Below are 23,566 nucleotides of genomic sequence, written 5' to 3'. Positions count from 1 at the left end.
TTAACCAAAAAAGTGTTAAATAAATCAAAATATATTTTATATTTGAGATTCTTCAAAGTAGCAGGCTACGAGGTAATTGAGGTAGAGATGTATATACTGTGTAGGAAGAGATAAAGTGACTAAGCAACGGGATAGATAATCAAAATGGCAATCTTCGTACCAATAATTGCTTCTATTACACCAGTTGTATGTCCTTGAACCAATTATAAAAAATTGCATACAGAAGAAGTTATAAGCATAATTTAGTTGCTATTCAGCCTGCAGTACCCCGGCCGGCCTTCAGCTGGAGTTACTTAATAACCTTTCTGGGACATGTGGGACGCTAGCGTACACGGTACACGCGGTACACACTATTCAACAGCCAGTGAAATAGTAGGGCGGCAAATTCAAAACAACAGAAATCTCATAATTCAAATTTCTCAAACATACAACTATTATATCCCATTTTAAAGATACACTTCTCATTAATCCAACCACATTGTCCGATTTCAAAAAGGCTTTTTGGCGAAAGCATAACATTAGATTATGTTAGGACAGCGCCTAAACAAGAAAAACCACACAGCCATTTTCCAAGCAAGGAGAGGCGTCACAAAAAACAGAAATACAGCTAAAATTAATCACTAACCTTTGATGATCTTCATCAGATGACACTCCCAGGAATCAATGTTACACAATACATGTATGTTTTGTTCGATAAAGTTCATATTTATATCCATAAACCCCATTTTACATTACATTTTTTACATTTTAGTCATTTTAGCAGACGCTCTTATCCAGAGCGACTTACAGTAGTGAATGAATACATTTCATACATTTTTTATTTTTTTTCTTCTTCTCCGTACTGGCGCGTGATGTTCAGAAAATGTTTTGTCTCCAAAACCCCCGGTGAATGAGCACATCAATTTACAAAAATACTCATCATAAACGTTGATAAAATTTACAACTGTTATTGAAAGAATTATAGATACACTTCTCCTTAATGCAACCGCTGTGTCAGATTTCAAAATAGCTTTACGGCGAAAACACATTGTTCAATATTCTGAGTACAGAGCTCAGCCATCAAATCAAGCTATACAGTTACCCGCCAAAATGAAGGAACGGCGGCGCGCCTGTGTGCCCGCGCAGTAAACAACTTGTTGGTCTCAGGCTTGAGACAGCTCTTATTCTCTTCCCAGTAACAGTAGAAGCATGAAACAAGGTTCTGAAGACTGTTGACATCTAGTGGAAGCCTTAGGAAGTGCAAAAGGACCCCACAGACACTGTAGTTTGGAAAGACAATCAGTTGAAAAACTACAAACCACTTCCTGGTTGGATTTTTTCTCAGGTTTTTGCCAGCCATATGAGTTCTGTTATACTCACAGACATCATTCAAACAGTTTTAGAAACTTCAGAGTGTTTTCTATCCAAATCTACTAATGATATGCATATCTTAGCTTCTGGGACTGAGTAGCAGGCAGTTTAATTTGGGCACGTTATTCATCTGAATTTCCGAATACTGCCCCCTGTCACCAAGAAGTTAATGAGGGGGGACAGCACTGAGCTAGCCTGCAACGTCACTTCCTGGAGTAGCTCAAACTGCGCATGTTATGTCTCCATGAGACGCCATCTTAACCGACTTAATTTTGCTTCAATGCGCTGTTGAGTCTTCACATAGGAATGAATGGTGTTACGTGATCGATGGCTTTGTCCATTCATATATAGCCATTGCTATACCCCCCCTCTCTCCCTCTCCTTTTGACTCTCATCCCCCTCCCTATACCTCCCTTTCTCTCCTTTTTTCCTTCCTTTCTATTTCTTTCGCTTTCTCTGTAGCTGTGTGTGGCTGGGTGTCTGTTGGTGTAGTGTCTTTGTACTAAAGTGTCTTTGTACTACCAGGGAGCCAGAGGGCACACTGCTGCAACGGCCACTCTCTCCCTTTCCCTCTAATGAGAGTGTGCCACGTGAGGCTGGGTTACACACGCGCCTGCCTGAGCGCGCGCGCGCGCACACACACACACCCTCCACACATACATCAAATAAAATGTTATTAGTCACATGCTTCGTAAAACAACAAGTGTAGACTAACAGTGAAACACTTACTTATATACAGTGCCATGGGAAAGTATTCAGACCCCTTGACAATTTCCACATTTTGTTACTTTACAGCCTTATTCTAAAATGGATTAAATAAAAACATTTCCTCAGCACACTACCGCATAATGACAAAGCAAAAACAGGTTTTTAGACATTTTTGCACATTTATTACAAGTAAAAATAGAAATTCCTTATTTACATAAGTATTCTTACTCTTTCCTATGAGACTCGAAATTGAGCTCAGGTGCGTCCTGTTTCCATTGATAATCCTTGAGATGTTTCTACAACTTGATTGGAGTCCACCTATGGTAAATTCAATTAATTGGGCATGATTTGGAAAGGCACACACCTGTCTATATAAGGTCCCACAGTTGACAGTGCATGTCAGAGCAAAAACCAAGCCATGAGGTCGAAGGAGTACTTATGTAAATGTTATATTTCAGTTTTTATTTTTTTAAATGAGTAAACCTTTCTAAAAACCTTTTTTTGCTTTGTCATTATGGGGTATTGTGTGTATATTGATGAGGAAATCAATTTTAGAATAAGGCTGTAACATACCAAAATGTGGAAAAAGTCAAGGGGTCTGAATACTTTCCGAATGCACTGTATATAGAAATAGTGACATGAGGAATGAATAAATGCACTCACACACACTTGCACGTGCCCATACACACAGACAAACACACACTCTCCGTACACACACATATACACACAGTGCCATCTCTGTCTCACTGGGACTTCTGTACTGGGCCACAGGGCTAGAGTACAGCCAGTCTCTGTTTGTCTTGGGCCGGCCTGATGCCACTGCCTGCAGAAATATCTTCTCTTCTCTTCCTCTGCTGTCTTTCTGCTACTCCCTCATTATAGAAGCCAGCGGGTTGCAGAACGGGTGGACAAACAAACAGTTTGGGATTAACTGGCTCCCTCTCATCTCTTTCACTAGACCAGTGGTTTTCAAACCTCTCCTCGGGAACCCTTAGACATTTCACCATTTTGTCGTAGCCCTTAACTAGCTCACCCGATTCACCTATTCAAGCGCTTGACGATTAGTTGACAAGTTGAATCAGGTGTGCCCGCTGTCGAATTGTTCAAACACATGGAACTGCCGAGGGTGCCTGAGGAGAGGTTTGAAAACCCTTGGACTAGACAAGAGAACCACAGTACTGCAGCTTGTATCCTAGCTATGTTGTGCAGAGCCGTGGTTTAGTGGGTAACACTACCGGCCCAATCTGCATATGCCTCCCCACTGGAGACTGCGGTTCCATCCCTGTTTCCTCTTATGTCTCCCTTCTCACTATATCCCCTACTACCGGTATATACAGTATACCTGTCTATTAAACCAGGAAAAAAATACTAGGCTGAGTGAAACTCTATTCTTATTTGTATATAAATATCCGAGGTAGCTTTTTCCCCTGTGTATTCTCGTAGTCTTCCATTACCATAATTGAATGGCTCGTTTTCGCTCTGTTATTCTTAGAACGAAAGTTCGACAACCTGGAAATCGAGGTCCGCCGTGTGCTACCAACAAGAAGAAAATCATATGAAATGTGCAAATGCTTGCTATTCCTGTCCGCCGGTTCAACTTAAGGCCCCTCTGTTATGTGTCGTTAATTTGTGGTGGAACTCCAACTGAAAGTATACACAGATAACGGTACACATCAGTTTACTGGAAGTGAGTTGTTAATTGCAGGAATTACAGGAGGGACAGTTAGTCTGTGAAGGGCAGTGTGAGTGAATGACCTCTCAGTACTCAGGGCTATAGAGCCTCAGTGAATAGGCAGTAGAACAGCTCTAGGGCTGTGTGTGTGTGTGTGTGTGTGTGTGTGTGTGTGTGTGTGTGTGTGTGTGTGTGTGTGTGTGTGTGTGTGTGTGTGTGTGTGTGTGTGTGTGTGTGTGTGTGTGTGTGTGTGTGTGTACCAGAAATTGTCTCCTGTGAGAACAACATGTAGGCCACCCAAAAGTTCCTGAGGACAACAAATGCTGCATTCACCACTACGGACAAACTGACGCCGCTTACTCACCCACACTCAGGCTGTGGCCTACACACACACACACGCACGCACACACACACACACACGACAGATAGGCACACACAGACTGACACGCAAACACACATATACACACAAAAACACACACTTTTACCCCTTCACACCTCTCACAAACACAAAAAAGCAAACACAGAAAAGCACCCTTGCAACAACAGAAAAGAGGAGAGTAAATAATTCCCTGTCATACTGAACACAGTTCTATGTTGTGGGAACTAACCTCATTATGCAATGCAGTTTACATCTTGTATAACCCACATAAGAACTGGAGACTGGAGTCTATCTCTCAGACCACCTGACATCAATTCCTTACCTGAGGGTCTGTGTCCAATAACTTTGTTAGTCTGTGCACTCCTCCTGTTGACAGTGTCTGAGAACTCTGATCGCACACACACACAGTGTCTGGGAACTCTAAAGCTGACTATCTATTTATCCTCTGGTGTTTAGTATTGTTCTACTTTGATTTTCTCCTGGTCTCTGTTTGCACTAGATTAGAATATTAACAATGGTTTCTGCATATGAATAAGAGTGTGCTTAGGTGGAGGTGTGCGTTTGTGTGTGAGTGTGTGTGTGTGTGTTTGTGTTAGAGAGAGAGAGAGAACTTCTCTGTTGTGTATATATACTGTATGTACGGTGCATTCGGAAAGTATTCAGACCTCTTGACTTTTCCCACATTTTGTTACGTTACAGCCATATTTTAAAATTGATTAAATTATTTTTTTCCTCATCAATCTACACACAATACCCCATAATGACAAAGTGAATAAAAAACAGAAATGCCTTATTTCCATAAGTATTCGGACCCTTTGCTATGAGACTCGAAATTGAGCTCAGGTGGATCCTGTTTCCATTAATCATCCTTGAGATGTTTCTACAACTTGATTGGAGTCCACCTGTGGTATATTCAATTGATTGGACATGATTTGGAAAGGCACAAACCTGTTTATATAAGGTCCCACAGTTGACAGTGCATGTCAGAGCAGAAACCAAGACATGAGGTTGAAGGTATTGTCCGTAGCGCTCCGAGACAGGATTGTGTCGAGGCACAGATCTGGAGAAGGGTACCAAAAAATGTCTGCAGCATTGAAGGTCCCCATGAACACAGTGGCCTCCATCATTCTTAAATAGAAGAAGTTTGGAACCCCCAAGTCTCTTCCTAGAGCTGGCCACCCGCCCAAACTGAGCAATCGGGGGAGAAGGGCCTTGGTCTGGGAGGTCTCTCTGACAGAGCTCCAGAGTGCCTCTGTGGAGATGGGAGAATCTTCCAGAAGGACAACCATCTCTACAGCACTCCACCAACCACTCTGGTAGAGTAGCCAGACAGAAGCAACTCCTCAGTAAAAAGCCCATGACAGCCTGCTTGGAGTTTACCAAAAACCGCCTAAAGGAGTCAGACCATGATGAAACCAAGATTGAACTCGTTGAGCTGACTGCCAAGTATCACGTCTGGAGGAAACCTGTCACCATACCTACGTTGAAGCATGGTGGTGGCAGCATCATGCTGTGGGAATGTTTTTCAGCGGCAGGGACTGATAGACTAGTCATGATTAAGGGAAAGATTAACGGAGCAAAGTACAGAGAGATTCTTGATGAAACCTGCTCCAGAGCGCTCAAGACCTCAGACTGGGGCGAAGGTTCAGGACAATGACCCTAAGCACACAGCCAAGACAATGCAGGAGTGTCTTCGGGACAAGTCTCTGAATGTCCTTGAGTGGCCCAGCCACAGCCCTGACTTTAACCCCATCGAACATCTCTGGAGAGACCTGAAAATAGCTGTGCAGCAATGCTCCCCATCTAACCTGACAGAGTTTGAGAGGATCTGCAGAGAAGAATGGGAGAAACTCCCCAAATACAGGTGTGCCAAGCTTGTACCATCATACCCAAGAAGACTCGAGGCTGCCAAAGGTGCTTCAACAAAGTACTGCGTAAAGGGTCTGATTACTTATGTAAATGTGATATTGCGGTCCTTTACTTTGACTACATTTGCTAACATTTCTAAAAACCTGTTTTTGCTTTGTCATTATGGGGTATTGTGTGTTGATTGATGAGGAAAAAAACCAATTTATTCAATTTTAGAATAAGTGTCACGTCCTGACCAGTATAAGGGGTTATTTTGTTATTGTAGTTTGGTCAGGACGTGGCAGGGGGTATTTGTTTTATATGGTTCGGTTGTATGTGTATGTAGAGGGGTGTTTGGTTTATGTATTCCGGGGTTTTTTGTATTGTTCTATGTTAGTATAGTTCTATGTTCTGTCTAGTCTATTGTAGTTCTATGTTTAGTTTATTGGGGTTGGACCTTCAATTGGAAGCAGCTGGTAATCGTTGCTTCTGATTGAAGGTCCTATAATTAGGAGTTTGTTTTCATGGGGGTTTTGTGGGAGGTTGTTCTTGTTTTGCTGTATGTTGCCTTCAAGACTGTTTTTTTGTCATTCATCGTTTTTGTTTGTTAATAAGTGTTCACATTTGAAGTTCATTATGAGGACTCAACCCGCTGCGCCTTGGTCCATTCCTCACGACGAACGTTACAATAAGACTGTAGCGTAACAAAATGTGGATATAGTCAAGGGTTGTGAATACTTTCCGAATGCACCGTATATACTGTAGTGTGTCTCATAAATGGAATACATTACAGAGGACTGTGGTGAAAGGAAGCCGTTTAATACTTGTTTCAGTTTAGATCAGCCTTCTCTTTTGCCTGAAGGCAGGGAGTGGGGGGAGGTCTGGTCTGGCAATGTTGGCACGGCCCAAAGTGGTGTCATCATACCTACCTAGCCTCGTGATCCACGGTTGGCATTTCTTTAAAGGAAGGCATCTCCGCAAGCAACAAACAAACTGCAGTTGGCCTCAGAAATCCAGGGAATATAGAGACTTTCTGTCACACTTTATAATAATAGCGTTCACAAATAAGCCATTTAAAAGCTCATGAACGTTTAAATGCTTATGAATTGTAATGATTATAAAAAGTATAAATGCCTTTACGTGTATATTAATGTTTATAAATAATAAAATACTTAAAGGGAGGCTGAACTTCCTGATTTAGCCTCTGTTTCAATTCTCCTCATTAGGAAATGCGCCTGAGAACAAGATTTGGGTCTTGGAGGTGTGCTTTGATGTGGGGATCTTTTGTGTGTGTGTGTTCGAACGTGGGAAGCGTTTGAACTTTCACTCTGCCAAAACAGTACACAGTTACAGTCACTCACCCTTCTAGATAAACTGAAACAGTCTAACCAGGTCTTGTGTCTGGAAGTAGCCTATACTAGCTAGCAAGCTAGCCAAATAATTTTGCCAATTAGTTCAGCCGGCCGGTGTGCGACTGTGGCAAAGTTGGTTTTTACTTTGGATAGCCTATCTGTGGGGCTAGTTAGGGACAGTCAATAAATTACACAATGTAAATGGGACAATATGGGTAATTATCTCACATTATCTCAAATTCTTTATTTCATATGACAGTACACCTACTTTATTATAAATATGGCATCAAAGCAAGTACTGTTGTTATGACACACAGTACAATACTGTAAAATTGACTGTATTATACTGTAAAAATGTAAATGCGACCGTAATCTGAATGAGTGACTGGATGAATGAATTAAATTCATTGAGGGGAGGGGTTTAAATTCATTGAGGGGAGGGGTTTGTATTTAACTGTAATTACAAGGGATTGGTGCAAGCAGGTTAGCAGATAGGTAAACTGCTTATACATTAAAGCATATTAATTCATATTTGGTGTTTTATATTGCTTGCACTTTAGAGGCCTTAACATAGACTTCCAAACTGGCAGCTACTACAGGGAAAAACGGACCAAAAGGACATGGTAAAATGCTCAATCATTTAAGGTTTAAGACTTGCTGCCACTCCAATCTGTATACATTTTAAATTGATGGGGCACTATAACCACATAGGGGTTAAATTGGTACAGCATTCTCACTCACGGGGGCAAAAAATATAGTGTCTTACAAGGTAGGGCTGGGAATTGCCAGGGACCTCACGATACAATACTATCACAATACTTAGGTGCCGATACAATATGTATTGCTATTCTCATGATTCTATATGTATTGTGATTTGATACTGTGATTTTATTGCAATTCAACGTTCCAAACATATTACCCACTATGGGTCTGCTGCAGAGGGACAAGAGAGACACATGAGAAAACTATTTTTGATCAGTCACGGTTATAAAAGTGCTGAAAACATATTGACTCACTGTTTAAAAAAATACCTGCGTTTTGGAAAAGGTATAGCCAACTAGCGCAAAAATGATATTGTGACGTTGTAAAGAAGAATGTTGCGATATATCCTCAAAAATAATATCCCGATATGTAACTGTGTCGATTTTGTCTCCCATCAATACCCCAAATTAGAATACCCCAAATTACAGTATAAATTACAGTTTTCTGTTGCATTGTAACATCAACATGGACAACCCCAAAAACTGTAAAAATATCCACATTGGATTGGAACGCTATTTTTAGGTCACTTTTAGGAGTCAGTATGTAATTCAAACCCTGGCAGTTATCAAATCGGTTATATAGGGCTTGAACCGAGACCTTGCACGTGACTATGCCTTACTGATATGATTTGATTGGATAATTAATATAAATAAACAAAAAAGCTGTTCCAATTGAGGACAGACACACATTTTAAAACCATTTAGGATCAAATTCAAAACCATTATTTACACAATATTATTATACAGAATCATGTGACCCTGCCTGCACCTTGCTGGTACCAGAGTCAAATCTTTTTGAATATATTTTTTTATATTCTGCATTCTTAGATAGTGTTCTTGGTTTCAGTCAGAGACAGACTCAACCTGTCACCTTGACTATGTTGTCAATCAGCTACTGTTGACCCCCCTCCGTTAGACAGCCCCTGCTGTCCTCTCTGGTCCTTGGCTCCTGTACACATTTCTTTCTCTCCGCTCTCCTCTGATAATAATACTGTATATGCGATTTAGCAAACGCTTTTAGCCAAAGTCACTTACGACAGTGACTCACTTACAACATACGTTGTCTCATTGGTGGTAGAGGGGGCCTCACCTCACCTCCTGGCTGACAGAGAGACAGATGGAGAAAATGACCCCCGACTGGGTGCATGTGGCCTGACACCAGCTGACTGGCAGGTATCCGATGGCACGTGACAGACAGGATTGTCCCAACATGGGGTTAAACACTGTCACTGCTCTTTAGAAGATGCTATTTTGGGGCCTGCTTCAGTTGTTGCGGTGGTGAAGGGGAGTGACAGAATCAGACCACAACACTAGCCATATAGGGAAAGGAAAGCTGGACACGCAGAGATCTAGGTATATTATAGTGCTGCTGTTTCCTTAATAGAATATATATTATCAACTGGGTGGTTGGAGCCCTGAATGCTGATTGGCTGACAGCCGTGGTATATCAGACCGTATACTACGGGTATGACAAAACTTTTTTTTTACTGCTCTAATTGTGTTAGTAACCAGTTTATAATAGCAATAAGGCACCGCGTTGCGTTGTGCATATGAACAGTCTTTAGCCGTGGCATTTTAGTCGTGGTATATTATATTAGCCATATACCACGCCCCTTCAGGCCTTATTGTTTGTTTCTATAGTAGCCTACATCTAGTGAAAACCAATTATTGTGCAGTTTGTTTTGGTATCATGTAGAAACCATTCAGCATGTTTTCTGTTTGCATATACAGTAGGTGGTTCCCTGTCACATTAGATTGTCACTATGACACTCTAGTCTAGCCCCTGAACCACAATAGAATACCTGGAGAGAGTGATAATGACACAGTGGCCTATCAATGAAAACCAGTCACAACCTGTCTGAAGGCTTTATTCTCCCTCATTGACCACCGTCCAAAATCGATAGAGCTGAAATTATTATTACGGTTTAGGAGAAGTTCTTTTTTTACAACCAAATCTCTGTTTTTGATTTAAATGGCATGTTATAGAAGGGTCCAGACACCTTTTGTGTGATTTCATGTTTTTGAAAAACTTACCCGAACAGCAAATTACTTCCTCGTCCTCATTGTGTAGTAGTATTGTGGCCCCGAAAACACAAACAGTACAATGTGCCAGGCTTGAGCTGTGAATGGGAAGTAGCCTCTCCAAGCTATAATAGGCCCTTAGGGATATTAGAGAGAGTCTACTTTGGGCTCTAGTGGTCAGTATCAACCACTTTAGGTGTGTGTGTGTGTGTGTGCGTGTCCGTCCGTCCGTCCGTCTGTGTGTGTGTGCGCGCGTGTGTGCGTGCGTGCGTGTGTGTGTCGGGTCAGGACTTGGCCAATAGAGACATCTGCTAAACTGTTTGTCTTTTACTTGACTTTCACAATCTGAATTTACATAAACAGACTTTTCATATTACCTAAGCATTTACATTCACACCGATGACCTGTTTGAGGTGTGTGTGTGTGTGTGTTTGTCTGTGTGTGTCCATTTGCATGTCCCTGTCTTTGATTAATGGTTGTAATGATTGTTTAGGTGGTGTGTGTGTGTGTGTGTGTGTGTGTGTGTGTGTGTGTGTGTGTGTGTGTGTGTGTGTGTGTGTGTGTGTGTGTGTGTGTGTGTGTGTGTGTGTGTGTGTGTGTGTGCGCCACTCAAATATAAGGCTAATTTTGTCCATCATCGGCAGTTCAACAGTACATGCTATCATAGTCGTCCTCTGCTTAAAGACTATATGGAGGATACATTTAAGAACAAATGCATCATCATCATCACAGCTTTTGCTCTGTACTGAAAGTGCTGTATCTTGTAGACTTGGGGGGGGATTGTAACCATCCGGACTGAGCTGAACATGGCACAACAGTCAGATTATTCTTTTTTTTCCTACATATTTCTTTTTCTGACGGTGACAAACCATAGAAACTGTGTCACCACTCCTAAAACTTCTCGGTGTTTCTCTCCTCTACAGGCTGCAACTGATTGATGACCTGACCTATGAAGATGTCAAGAAATGCTACAGGGGCTCGGTGAGTCGTTTTTCCCGTGTCTGGACTCCCACTGTTTGTCGACGTTTACACGGTATTGTCAGCATAAAGAAGTAATGGAGCGCTTCATTCATGTGTAAGAAAATATTCTACCCACTACAATATTAAGTATAGGAGAGACAAAGTAAGGACGCGTGTAGTTGTACTTGAACTATCACACAGAAATACTCTCTTTACCCGATTGTAAGCAAGACGTGGTATTTTGTCATAACAAAGGAATGAGTTTATGGCAAGTTATTTAGCATGGTAATAGTAAGTTCACCAGTCCACAGAATATTGTATATGCATATTATGAGTGTCAGCTAATGCATTTGAAATCTTATGAAGTATTTATTATTTTCAATGATTTTAGCACGCTCACAAGTCCACGTAATATTGTATGCATACAGTATGAGTTTCAGGGATTTGCATTTGAAACGATTTCAAATGTTTATTATTGTCCAAGGTTTTCTAGTGCAAGCTTCACATACAGGTTTAAAAAGTATGTGAGGGTTAAATTAAGCTCTGAATGGATCAGACCATATGTCTTCTGATTTAAATACCCGTCTCTCCAGTCTTATACGCACACAGACCCACGCCGACACACGCACACCTGCAATCGAACTGATTCAAACAATCACTCCCCTTCAGAATGGCTGACGAAAATTATCCCTTGGAAATAACCCACAGATGTTTCCAGCACAGATGTTTCCGTCTTTATCTATTATTGTGACATGGTGAGGTTGGACCCAGGTGCAGAGAAGAGACCAAATGAGGAATCAGTGGTTAAGGAGGAACATAATATTTTACTGAGAAACAGTAACAGAAGGATCACAGTAACGCTGGGGAAACCAACACACACAAAGTCTCAAACTCACTCAGGCGACAAACGCACACGGCACATAACTCAAGCTTCAGCAAAGGACAATAGAAAACACGCCTCTTTTAAACAGGGAAATCAAAACGAGTAAATAGGACACACCTGAGTGTTGTTAATGTCTCTAGGACGATCTCTGCCGCCCTCTGGTGACAGGTGGAACCATGACAATTATAAGTTATAACCCAGGTTGAGGCTAAGAGGAGAAGGGATTGTCTGTGGCACCACTACAGAGGAACAGAGAAGGGAAGGGAACACTGTTAGATGTTACGCAGGATAAACAATTGGGTCAGAACACATTGTGACATAGGAAGTGTGTCTGAGTTATGAAACAACTCAGTGTAACAGAGAGGGTGTGGGACTAGTGTATAGTGATCGACCAGCACCAGGGGAACAGGTGTGTGTGTTTTTGTGCGCTTGCCTGCGTTTGTGCGTGTGCACGTGTGTGTGAATGGGTGTGCGGAAGAGTGCATTTTTTATGTGTGTGTGTGTGTGTGTGTGTGTGTGTGTGTGTGTGTGTGTGTGTGTGTGTGTGTGTGTGTGTGTGTTTATGATCCTGTAGGGTACCATGTCAAAGCTCCAGCCCCCATAGGGAAAGGACAGGGCAGGATCACGTGGCTGAGATGAACCTAATTGATTGGAAGGGGTTTTATGCACTTCCAAAATAATAACAGGAGCTGAATCATAATCTGTTAATAAAGCTTAGGTGATATAGTCACATGGCCATCAACTTTATTACAAGATTCCGTTTGGGAGAAGTAAAAGTGAGTGGACATTTTCTGAAAGGAACCTCCCGCGTCTCCCCCTTGTCTCCCCTTGTCTCCCCCTTGTCTCACCCCTGTCTATCCCCGTCTCACCCCCGTCTTCCCCTTACAGACCGTCAGCAAGTACAATTCCCAGTACCACAAGCTGTTCCAGACCGTGCCCAAGGAGGAGATCCTCATGAAAGGTAAGTCAGGGGAAATTGAACACTGTCTACACATCATATACTCTGTCTATAATACTAGAATACTCCTGTACTTAGAATGCATGCCCAGTACATTGCTTCATACAAGGTGGTATGCCATCTGATGGCTTGGGATGAATGTGTGCATGAAATTTGTGGGAAGATCAAATACAGTGCAAGAAAATACCATTTGAATTGGGAGTGCTGAACTGCACTTTGTTTGAATAGGGTTTGCATCACTCTAATGTGCAAGGGTTGACTTGACACTAAACTAGATATGGCTGTGCAGCTACAGTATAACTTGCAATGCCTTACTTCTTCTGCCGCATATGGACATTCACACTATCATAAACCACGCCAAACCCGCTAGTCGCTAAAAAGCCGGCAAAGTGGTATTTTTAGGTTACAAATTCATTTGGGATTATGTGACTTGAGCCAGAGTCAATCAATTCCTTTTTCGTTGCAAATCACTGTCAGCTGGCTGTTAGAATCACGTCCTCATCTCCTTACAGCAGGCTTCACAGTGCTTCCTAGCCAGCTGCTTTCCACTCCACAGTGTCTTCCTCTCCCTTCTCTTTCATTACTGTTCTCTCTTTCCATCTCTCTCTCTCTCTCTTTTGACCACTCTCCCTTTTCTCCTCTCTGTGAGGAACCCTGTACCAGCCTGCTGCATTCAGCTGGAAATGGAAGTTGGACAACTGAATGCATTCAACCGCATTTAAGCCAAAAGCCCTCTGAATCAGAGAGGTGCGGGGGCCATAATGAGGCCATGATCAAAAGCCTCTCCAATCACACATTGCCATTTTGGACTGTTTGTTTGTGTTTTAGTCATGAGTCATATTTTGTGACGTTAGTTCATAATCTGTGTTAGAACAGAAGTGAGTTTGTTTTTGGTTCTTTCGTAATTTGTGGTATGGGCGTCTACAGATTGACGTGTTAGTATGCATGCCCTAAAGAGAATATTTACGGGAAAATGAAAATGACATAATGATATTTCAAGTTGAGTTGTGTTTCTATACTAAAGGGAATCATCACTAGCCAATGGTGGTCCACAATCCCATACACTTCAGCTGTATCCCACTGCCACAATGTGTAGGTTTGAAGCCAACTCGTATATATCCCACGCTAGTCTCCAGCTCTGTGCATTCTCCCTCTGGGGTGTGTATTTCCCACAGAATGAAATAGAACATTATTATACTGTATCTCTATGGTATTCCTGGTCTTATTTGTGTTTTTTTTCCCTCCCATTTCCAGTGTATTCCTGCGCTCTTCTCCGAGACATCCTACTTCAGGGCCGCCTCTACATCTCCCGCAACTGGCTGTGTTTCTATGCCAACCTTTTTGGGAAGGACATCAAGGTGAGTGTCAAACAGCTTTGGTGATGTGGTGGTTCATTGGCTCCAGTGGGTCTTCCCTGGTAGCAGTTACGCTGATGCTGCCTGGTTCACAATGGGAAGGAATTGCAACTGCCCTCAGCCTTGACACAAAATGGCTTCTCTCTTCTAACAATGGGTGCGTTCGTAAATTCACTCTGGCTATCTACTCCGATTTCAGAGCACTCTCGTTTGAGTGTGCCAGAGCGCAAAATAACTGATGAATTTATGAACGCTCAACGCCCGTTGTTTATGGCCCGTGTCAGTAAACGTCGGTAAAAAAGTGTAATTAAGTTGTTGCCAGCAGCACAGTTAGTCACCAATGCTCTGGATAACATGAAAACAGCCTAACCAGCTCTGCTCGGGCGAGTAAAATGGTCAGAGTGAGGTGTTCTCTCATTTGAGTCTGGAAGTAGCTAGCAAGCTAGCCAACATTAGCTTGCTAGTGCACTCTGGCAGATTTAATTTACAAACACACCAAATATGAAGACCTGTGTTGAAAATAAATAATAGACTTATCATCATCATACCTATCAATGTTTATATAGCATTGTTGGTATGATCATTCCCGTTGATAACAGGTTCTCATTTTTACCTCTACACTTTCCATTGACTAGAGATCATTCAACATAAATGGATGTTTCTCTGTTCAATTGCTGAAGGTTTCTCCCTTTAAAATAGAGATGTCTGATAGAGACTTTTGTCCTCTGCACTTAACAACCTGAACACAAAAGACATTCAAATGAATCGCACTGCATGCAGGTTTCCCTCTATTATGTCCATCGTTGAAACTGCTTATTCGCTTACGTGTCCTAGTTCAGATAATTGCGCTTGAAAAATGAAATGTTACAAGAGTAACGTTCAACATGAGATATGGCCTGTTTGATGTAGGTATTGAAATAAGTACAATAAAGTGACATGATAGTCAGGTTATTTATTGAACAGCAAACAGTTTTACAAGATGTTGAGTCCATTTACAGTAAAGGAAATTAAGTTGAGCACCAATTTCCTTATTTACAAATCATTACTTTCCATGACATCACGGAATACAACATAAAATGTAGTTGTGAAAGGGATAATAAGTTATGAATAATACAATTGTTGGTCAGTCAAGTGTAAAAATGTTTTCAAGAGGAAAGGGTATTTGGCACCAATTCTAGAATATTTGTATTGTATTCCTATGAAATAACAGAATTCTATTGAATTGATAAAGCATAAACCTAACAAGGCTATTTTAGGCTCAAAGACCCATTAACCAGCCAGTCATTTGAAGTGACTGAAGATTAAGCACGGTGTCAACTCACCCTGAACCCAACTATCAAGCACTCACTGTGTGTACACTCCCGCTGGAATAGACCTTTATTTGTTCCTTTTCTCACACTGTTTGTTTTGACCCGTTCCACTCCCCCTTTCTTTAAATGGGCACAAAGTCCCAAGATTGGGGTGCATAGTTAGTTATGTAGCGTAAAGGTCACACAGCTCATTTTTGTCATGTGCCGTGTGTCTACTCTTAACTAACCTAATGGCATCCCAAACACTGTTCTGTACAGAATAAAATGCTTGTTTGAAATGTTTGCAAGTCATCCGGCTCAGATTCCCCATGTATGAATGGATTGGGTAGAATATAATGTCCATGTTAGTGGCTCTCAATATGCAACAATAATGCCATTGCAATGAGAATGTGCAAATAACAATGTTACCTTAATGTGTCCTTGTTGACTGACTGATCACTAAGGGAGTGAAGGGATGCTACGCTTAACACTAGAAAAGCCTGGCCCCATTGGTCCCCCCTTCGGGCCAATGACGTGTCTTTTGAACGTCAACATTCTAGTAAATACATTTCATATACAGTACCAGTCAAAAGTTCAGACACACCTACTCATTCAAGAGTTTTTCTTTATTTTTACTATTTTCTACATTGTAGAATAATAGTGAAGTCATCAAAACTATGAAACAACACATATGGAATTATGTAGTAACCAAAAAAGTATTAAACAAATTAAAATATATTTTCTATTTGAGATACTTCAAAGTAGCCACCCTTTGCCTTGATGACAGCTTTGCACACTTGGCATTCTCTCAACCAGCTTCATGAGGTAGTCACCTGGAATGCATTTCAATTAACAGGTGTGCCTTGTTAAAAGTTAATTTGTGGAATTTCTTTTGTTCTTAATGCGTTTTAGCCAATCAGTTGTGTTGTGACAAGGTAGGGGTGGTATACAGAAGATAGCACTATTTGGTAAAATACCTATTCCATATAATGGCAAGAACAGCTCAAATAAGCAAAGAGAAGTGACAGTCCATCATTACTTTAAGACATGAAGGTCAGTAAATGGAGAAAATGAACCTTGAACGTTTTTTCAAGTGCAGCCGCTGAAACAATCAAGCGCTATGATGAAACTGGCTCACATGAGGACCGCCACAGGAAAGGAAGACCCAGAGGATAAGTTCATTAGAGTTAACTGCACCTCAGATTGCAGCCCAAATAAATGCTTCACAGAGTTCAAGTAACAGACACATCTCAACATCAACTTTTCAGAGGAGGCTTTCATGGTCAAATTGCTCCAAAGAAACCACTACTAAAGGACACCAATAAGAAGAAGAGACTTGCTTGGGCCAAGAAACACGAGCAATGGCCAAATATTTTTTTATTTGAGTAAATACTTTAACTTTTTTTTCTTAACTGCATTGTTGGTTAAGGACCAATAAGTAGTTATTTCACTGTAAGGTCTACACCTGTTGTATTCAGCGCATTCACGTCTGTAGCGATGAAATGCTTTGAAAGGCTGGTCATGGCTCACATCAACACCATTATCCCAGAAACTCTAGACCCACTCAATTTGCATACCGCCCCAGCAGATCCACAGATGATGGAATCTCTATTGCACTCCACACACTGCCCTTTCACACCGGGAGAAAATGAACACCTATGTGAGAATGCTATTCATTGACTACAGCTCAGCGCTCAACGCCATAGTGCCCTCAAAGCTCATCACTAAGCTAAGGACCCTGGGACTAAACACCTCCCTCTGCAACTGGATCCTGGACTTCTTGACGGGCCGCCCCCAGGTGGTAAGGGTAGGTAACAACACATCTGCCACGCTGATCCTCCACATGGGGGCCCCTCAGGGGTGCGTGCTCAGTCCCCTCCTGTACTCCCTGTTCACTCATGTCTGCACGGCCAGGCACAACTCCAACACCATAATTAAGTTTGCCGATGACACAACAGTGGGAGGCCTGATCACCGACAACGATGAGACAGCCTATAGGGAAGAGGTCAGAGATCTGACCGTTTGGTGCAAGGACAATAACCTCTACCTCAACGTGATCAAGACAAAGGAGCTACAGGAAAAAGAGGACCGAGCACGCCCCCATTCTCATCGACGTTACACCAAGACAGTCGTGAAGAGGGCACGACAAAACCTATTCCCCCTCAGGAGACTGAAAAGATTTGGCATGGGTCCTCAGATCCTCAAAAGGTTTTACAGCTGCACCATCGAGAGCATCCTGACTGGTTGCATCACTGCCTGGTATGGCAACTGCTCGGCCTCCGACCGCAAGGCACTACAGAGGGTAGTGCGTACGGCCCAGTACATCGCCGGGGCCAAGCTTCCTGCCATCCAGGACCTCTATTCCAGGCGGTGTCAGAGGAAGGAAGGCCCTAAAAATTGTCAGACTCCAGCCACCCAAGTCATAGACTGTTCTCTCTGCTACTTCATGGCAAGTGTTACCGGAGGGCCAAGTCTAGGTCCAAGAGGCTTCTAAACAACTTCTACCCCCAAGCCTTAAGACTCCTGAAAATCTAATCAAATTGCTACCCAGACTATTTGCATTGCCCCCCCACCCCCCTTCTACGCTGCTGCTACTCTCTGTTATTATCTATGCATAGTCACTTTAATAACTCTACCTACATGTACATATTACCTCAATTTCCTTGACACCAGTGCCCCCGCACATTAACTCTGTATCGGTACCCCCTGTATATAGCCCCGCTATTGTTATTTTACTGCTGCTATTTAATTATTTGTTATTTTTATTGCTTGCTTTTTTTAGGTATTTTCTTAAAACTACATTGTTGGTTAAGGGCTTGTAAGTGAGCATTTCACTGTAAGGTCTACACCTGTTGTGTTCAGTGCATGTGACAAATACAATTTGATTTGACAAATATGATTTGATTTGATTAGACAGGTGGAAATCTGTCCTTTGGTCTGATGAGATTTTTGGTTCCAACTGCCGTGTCTTTGTGAGACACAGAGTAGGTAAACGGATGATCTCCGCATGTGTTGTTGCCACCGTGACGCATGGAGGAGGATGTGTGATGGTGTGGGGGTGCTTTGCTGGTGGCACTGTCTGAGATTTATTTAGAATTCAAGGCACACTTAACCAGCGATATGCCATCCCATCTGGTTTGCGCTTAATGGGACTAGCATTTGTTTTTCAACAGGACAATGACCCAACACACCTCCAGGTTGTGTAAGAGCTATTTGACCAAGAAGCAGAGTGATGGAGTGATGCATCAGACCTGGCCTCCACAATCACCCAACCACAAACCGATTGAGATGGTTTGGGATGAGTTGGACCGCAGAGTGAAGGAAAAGCAGCCAATAAGTGCTCAGCATATGTGGGAACTCCTTCAAGACTGTTGGGAAAGAGAATGCCAAGAGTTTGCAAAGCTGTCATCAAGGCAAAGGGTGGCTACTTTGAAGAATCTCAAATATAAAATATATTTGGATTTGTTTAACAATTATTTGGTTACTACATGATTCCATATGTGTTGTTTCATAGTGTTGATGTCTTCACTATTATTCTACAATGTAGAAAATAGTAAAAATAAAGAAAAACCGTTGAATGAGTAGGTGTGTCCCAACTTTTGGGCGTTGTCGTGCACTTGTCAGCACCCTTTTACATTTCACAGGGTTGTTAACCCCTTTGACGCTCCACGAAATGTACTTGATGGTATTATTTTGGCCACCCTGAGCAATCCCGTTATACCCCCTGTCATTAGAACTAAGTGAAAAAGCAATGAATACCCCAAAATAAGATCATTTGTCTGAGTAATAATGTGTGGTGTAAAATACTTGGGAAAAGTACAGAAAAAAACTACAGAATGACATTAGAACTAAACAATTCACTCTGTGATGAAGCTGAGACTTGTAGGCCGGCTTTTCCCAAAGTCGTATTTTTGGTCTTATGTTTCGTTGTCATGCTGAAATGTTGAAATAAAGTAGTCTTGGGTACTTCAGAAAGGGATCACCAAAAATTCACATCAATGTAACACTTAAGAACCCATAGTGGCCATCAGCCGTCTTTCTTCAAATTACTATAGCGTTGTTTTTCTAACAATAATATCTGTGTCAATATCGCAAAATTAACTTGCTAACAACCAATTGTCGTATTCGCGTAGCTGTAGTCATCAACCGGAAACAGAGTATGCTGTCATTTGACTTTTTATAGGAAAAAAATCACTTAATTACTCAAAATGACGGTACTGAAGTGGCCACGACTTTTCACTGTGGAAGAGGCTTTATCTATGTTGGTTGGTGATAAGAATTCGGACACGTCCTTGCACTTTGAAAGTGATGATGTCGAGGTGAGTGAAATAAGTAAACAGCAGATGTTTGGTGTTGTTGACGTTTGATGCTATGAAACTTGGGGAATAGCTCTCATATTAGCAAATCCTGTCATGATTACTTGCTTGGTACAGTCGAGCACATCAGCGGTGGAGCAGGAGCTTGAATGATTGCTCTCTCATGGAAATAGTGCGGTGTTTGAATGGAATTTATTTTGGGCAACAGACATATGCAGCGAAATGAGGATATCACTTGAAAGTATTCATTGAAACGCTTGTTTCCAATGTGGTCCTCGATTTTCAAGAACAACACAAATGATTAAAAGACAAGACAAAATTACAAACAACTATAAATACAGTCATTTATATTGACATCCTAAAAAGTGGCACTATTCACAGCACTTCTCCCTAACCTTAAAAAAATCAACCATGTTAATTTCACATTTAAACAATCTTTTAATTGCACATCATACCGATCCTTCAAATAAATACACCTGGCCAGCAGTAGGGGGCACAAGGGGCAGTGGAGTGGTTTATCTGTATATAGTCAGCTAACTAATTTGTTGTTATGTCTTGTTTCTACTGATGTAAACGGCTCAAGCGGCTTGATATAGCTAGCTAGCCAGCTAGTCTGTCAGGCAAGAAAAGTTGTGTGTGGCGGTAAATTTGGAAAGCGTCAACCTCAGTTGTCACTTTCACTAGCTAGCCTTACAGACAACCAGCTAACTAGCCATTGAAATTAGAGTAATTCGCATTTATCTGTTGGGCTTAAGTCATGGTTTGTCGTGTTTGCTAGATACAGATATTCATAGGCTATACATTGCCTAGTTTTCCTACTATTTCACAGTTTACGTGTCGCGTTAAGGTAGATGCCCGCGCAGTTGAGCTCATATAATATTGAGTTGCAGTGATATTTGTTTACGTAGCCAGCTAGCAAGTTGCTTGTTTTGTTGTTGTGTTTCTACCGATGCAATTAACGTCTGGAATCTGTCACAGCTCCGTAACTAATCAGCTAACATTGGCGAACTCTGTACCACATACTTTGACCTCTTACCATCTATGAAAAGTAATCTGACCATGGGTATTGAAGTGTGTACCCTATATAGCCTTTATGTTTATAACCTGACCCATCTATGAACATATTCATTTTTTTTTACATTTTAGTCATTTAGCAGACGCTCTTATCCAGAGCAACTTACAGTAGTGACTGCATACATTTCATAATTTTTTTCCCCGTACTGGTCCCCCGTGGGAATCGAACCCACAACCCTGGCGTTGCAAACACCATGCTCTACCAACTGAGCCTCACAGGACCGGTGGCTTCATGAACGTCTTTTTCGTGTACTCTCTCCTGTCTGATTATCCATCAGTCTGATGGACATTGTTTCCCAGTTCATAATCTGGCCACTAAGGGCTTCATAAAAAATATATATTATATATAGTATAGTGTCATGATGATGATGTGTGTTTGTGTGTGTGTGACCCCAATACAATTCTAGAATGCTGCTGAAAATGTACCAGGTATAATATATTATACTTATACATATTATTTACAGAGGACAATATTCAGAAAGTATTTCAAAACCCACACAAAGTAAGCTATTTGATTAACAACTATTCCTACTTCTGTAAAAATGCAAACAACTATTCAGAGACTATTTCAAAATTAACCTCTCTCAATAAGATTTAGTACAGACCAGGCTGGACACAAAATGTAGAAATAGTAGCCTACTTTTACAACAATTCAGTGAATGCAACAAGTATTAGGTAGAGACAAGAAACACAAAGTAAGCTATTTGATTAACAACTATTCCTACTTTTGTAAAAATGCAAACAACTGTTCAGAGCCAATTTTAAAAAGTAAAAAGCCCTTCAAACTTCACCTGCTTTTAAATGATGAGTTACAACTCGGTCCACACGCCTCTTGGGTCCCCTCTTCCTTCCACTGTAGTCATATCACAAAGTGAATGCACAGCTGCATTTTGAATGCCTTCAGGGACCAGCACCTGCAGTTTCTGGGAAGGGGCCTTTGCAGGGTCCTGCAAACAATGTACGCATTTATGATGGACATTTTGAGCATCCCCAAAACATATTCTTCCACCATTTTTTGCCTGTGGATCCAACACTGTAATTGCTCCTCAGTTGGTCAAGATGGTCAACCACACTCCTCATTTTCTTGTTGTAATCCATTACAAGGTCTGGAAGAGATAGAAGTTTCTACCACTTTTAAAAACAACTCCAAACCCCCTGCCTTTCACTTTAGGCACATGCTGTGTGGTACAAGGGTGAATGTTGTGACTTGGGGCAGACAAACTTCATGGAAACGTAGGCTCCCCTCTCGGGTGTGCTCTCCCTCTTCCTCCTTCTCTCACTCTGGTTCCTCCTCTCCCTCTTCCTCCTCCTGTCCCTTTTCCACTTCCTCTTCCTCCATGTTCCTCTTCAAGACAAAACAGCCAACTAGTTAGCTGACTACACTATACACAGCTAAACACTGTAACTATTTCAGAGACAGAGAGCAATCATTCGAGCTCCACCGCTGATGCTCTCACCTGTACCAACCAAGTTATCATGACATGACTTGCTAATCTGAGAACGAATCCACAAGTTTCACAGCATTAAACATCGACAACACCAAACATTTATCTGCTGTTTACTTATGTCAATCACCTCGACATCATCGCTCTTCTGCCCCAAATATATACAAATTAAATGACAGAATACCCTGTTTCCGGTTTCTACTTGATGACAATAGCCACGCGAATATGACAACAGGTTTATTAGTAAGTCAATTTAGCGGTGCTGACACAAATATTATTGTTAGATAAGAAAGGCTGTTGACGGCCGCTATGGTTTTTGAGTGAAATATATTACTGTGCTTTGAGTGTTGCGAATTCAAGTATTTTTTTGGGGGAAAGTATTTTTTTGGAATTTTCAAGGATGGGGGGGACTTTAACAATGGCAGAGTCATTTAAAAAGTTTACTTGTTTTTAGTCAACATGACACTCTTGGCTCTCCTAGTGCTACGGGAGTAAAGGGATGCTACGCTATTATGCTATGAAGTGCAGGTGCTAAACATGTTTGCTTTTCCTCTACAGGTGGCCATTCCGGTGGTGTCAGTACGGCTGGTGAAGAAACACAGGACAGCAGGCCTAGTACCAAACGGGTTGGCCATCACTGTGGACACCAGCCAGAAGGTATGGCTCAGCATAGTACAGCAGCACAATGCAATATGGCTCTACAACTCTATCACTCTAACACATTATCTAGGTGTTAACCCTAACACTTTAAGAGTTTTTTCTACATAGAGGAGTCTTGAGCAGGCCGGGTAAGTGTTTTTTCGGGACACCTATGTCCAAACAGTATAAAAAAATATTTATTCAAATATATATACTGTATATACACTACCGTCCAAAAGTTTGGGGTCACTTAGAAATGTCCTTGTTTTTGAAAGAAAAGCACATTTTCTGTCCATTTAAAATAACATCAAATTGATCAGAAATACAGTGTAGAAATTGTTAATGTTGCAAATTGTACCTAGAAACGGCAGATTTTTTTTAATGGAATATCTACATAGGTGTACAGAGGCCCATTATCAGCAACCATCACTCCTGTGTTCCAATGGCACGTTGTTAGCTAATCCAAGTTTATAATTTAAAAGGCTAATTGATCATTATTAAACCCTTTTGCAATTATGTTAGCACAGCTGAAAACTGTTGTCCTGATTAAAGAAG

General features: G+C 41.5%; 1 protein-coding gene across 3 annotated transcripts in view; it reads left to right on the top strand.

Moving 5' to 3' along the window:
• gramd2ab (GRAM domain containing 2Ab) overlaps positions 1 to 23,566 on the top strand; it is a 65,415-nt gene that overhangs the window by 27,902 nt on the left and 13,947 nt on the right. For all 3 annotated transcript variants that reach the window (XM_029758353.1, XM_029758352.1, XM_029758351.1), the window contains 4 exons: positions 11,016 to 11,073; positions 12,824 to 12,896; positions 14,148 to 14,251; positions 22,931 to 23,029. In XM_029758353.1, the coding sequence (XP_029614213.1) occupies positions 11,016 to 11,073; positions 12,824 to 12,896; positions 14,148 to 14,251; positions 22,931 to 23,029 (334 nt within the window). The remainder of the gene's footprint in view (positions 1 to 11,015; positions 11,074 to 12,823; positions 12,897 to 14,147; positions 14,252 to 22,930; positions 23,030 to 23,566) is intronic.

The sequence above is a fragment of the Salmo trutta genome, chromosome 7 (genome assembly GCF_901001165.1).
Source record: "Salmo trutta chromosome 7, fSalTru1.1, whole genome shotgun sequence".
NCBI classification, from domain to species: Eukaryota; Metazoa; Chordata; class Actinopteri; order Salmoniformes; family Salmonidae; genus Salmo; species Salmo trutta.
Note: the sequence above shows the minus strand (reverse complement) of the source record. Positions and strands in the feature narration are given on the sequence as shown.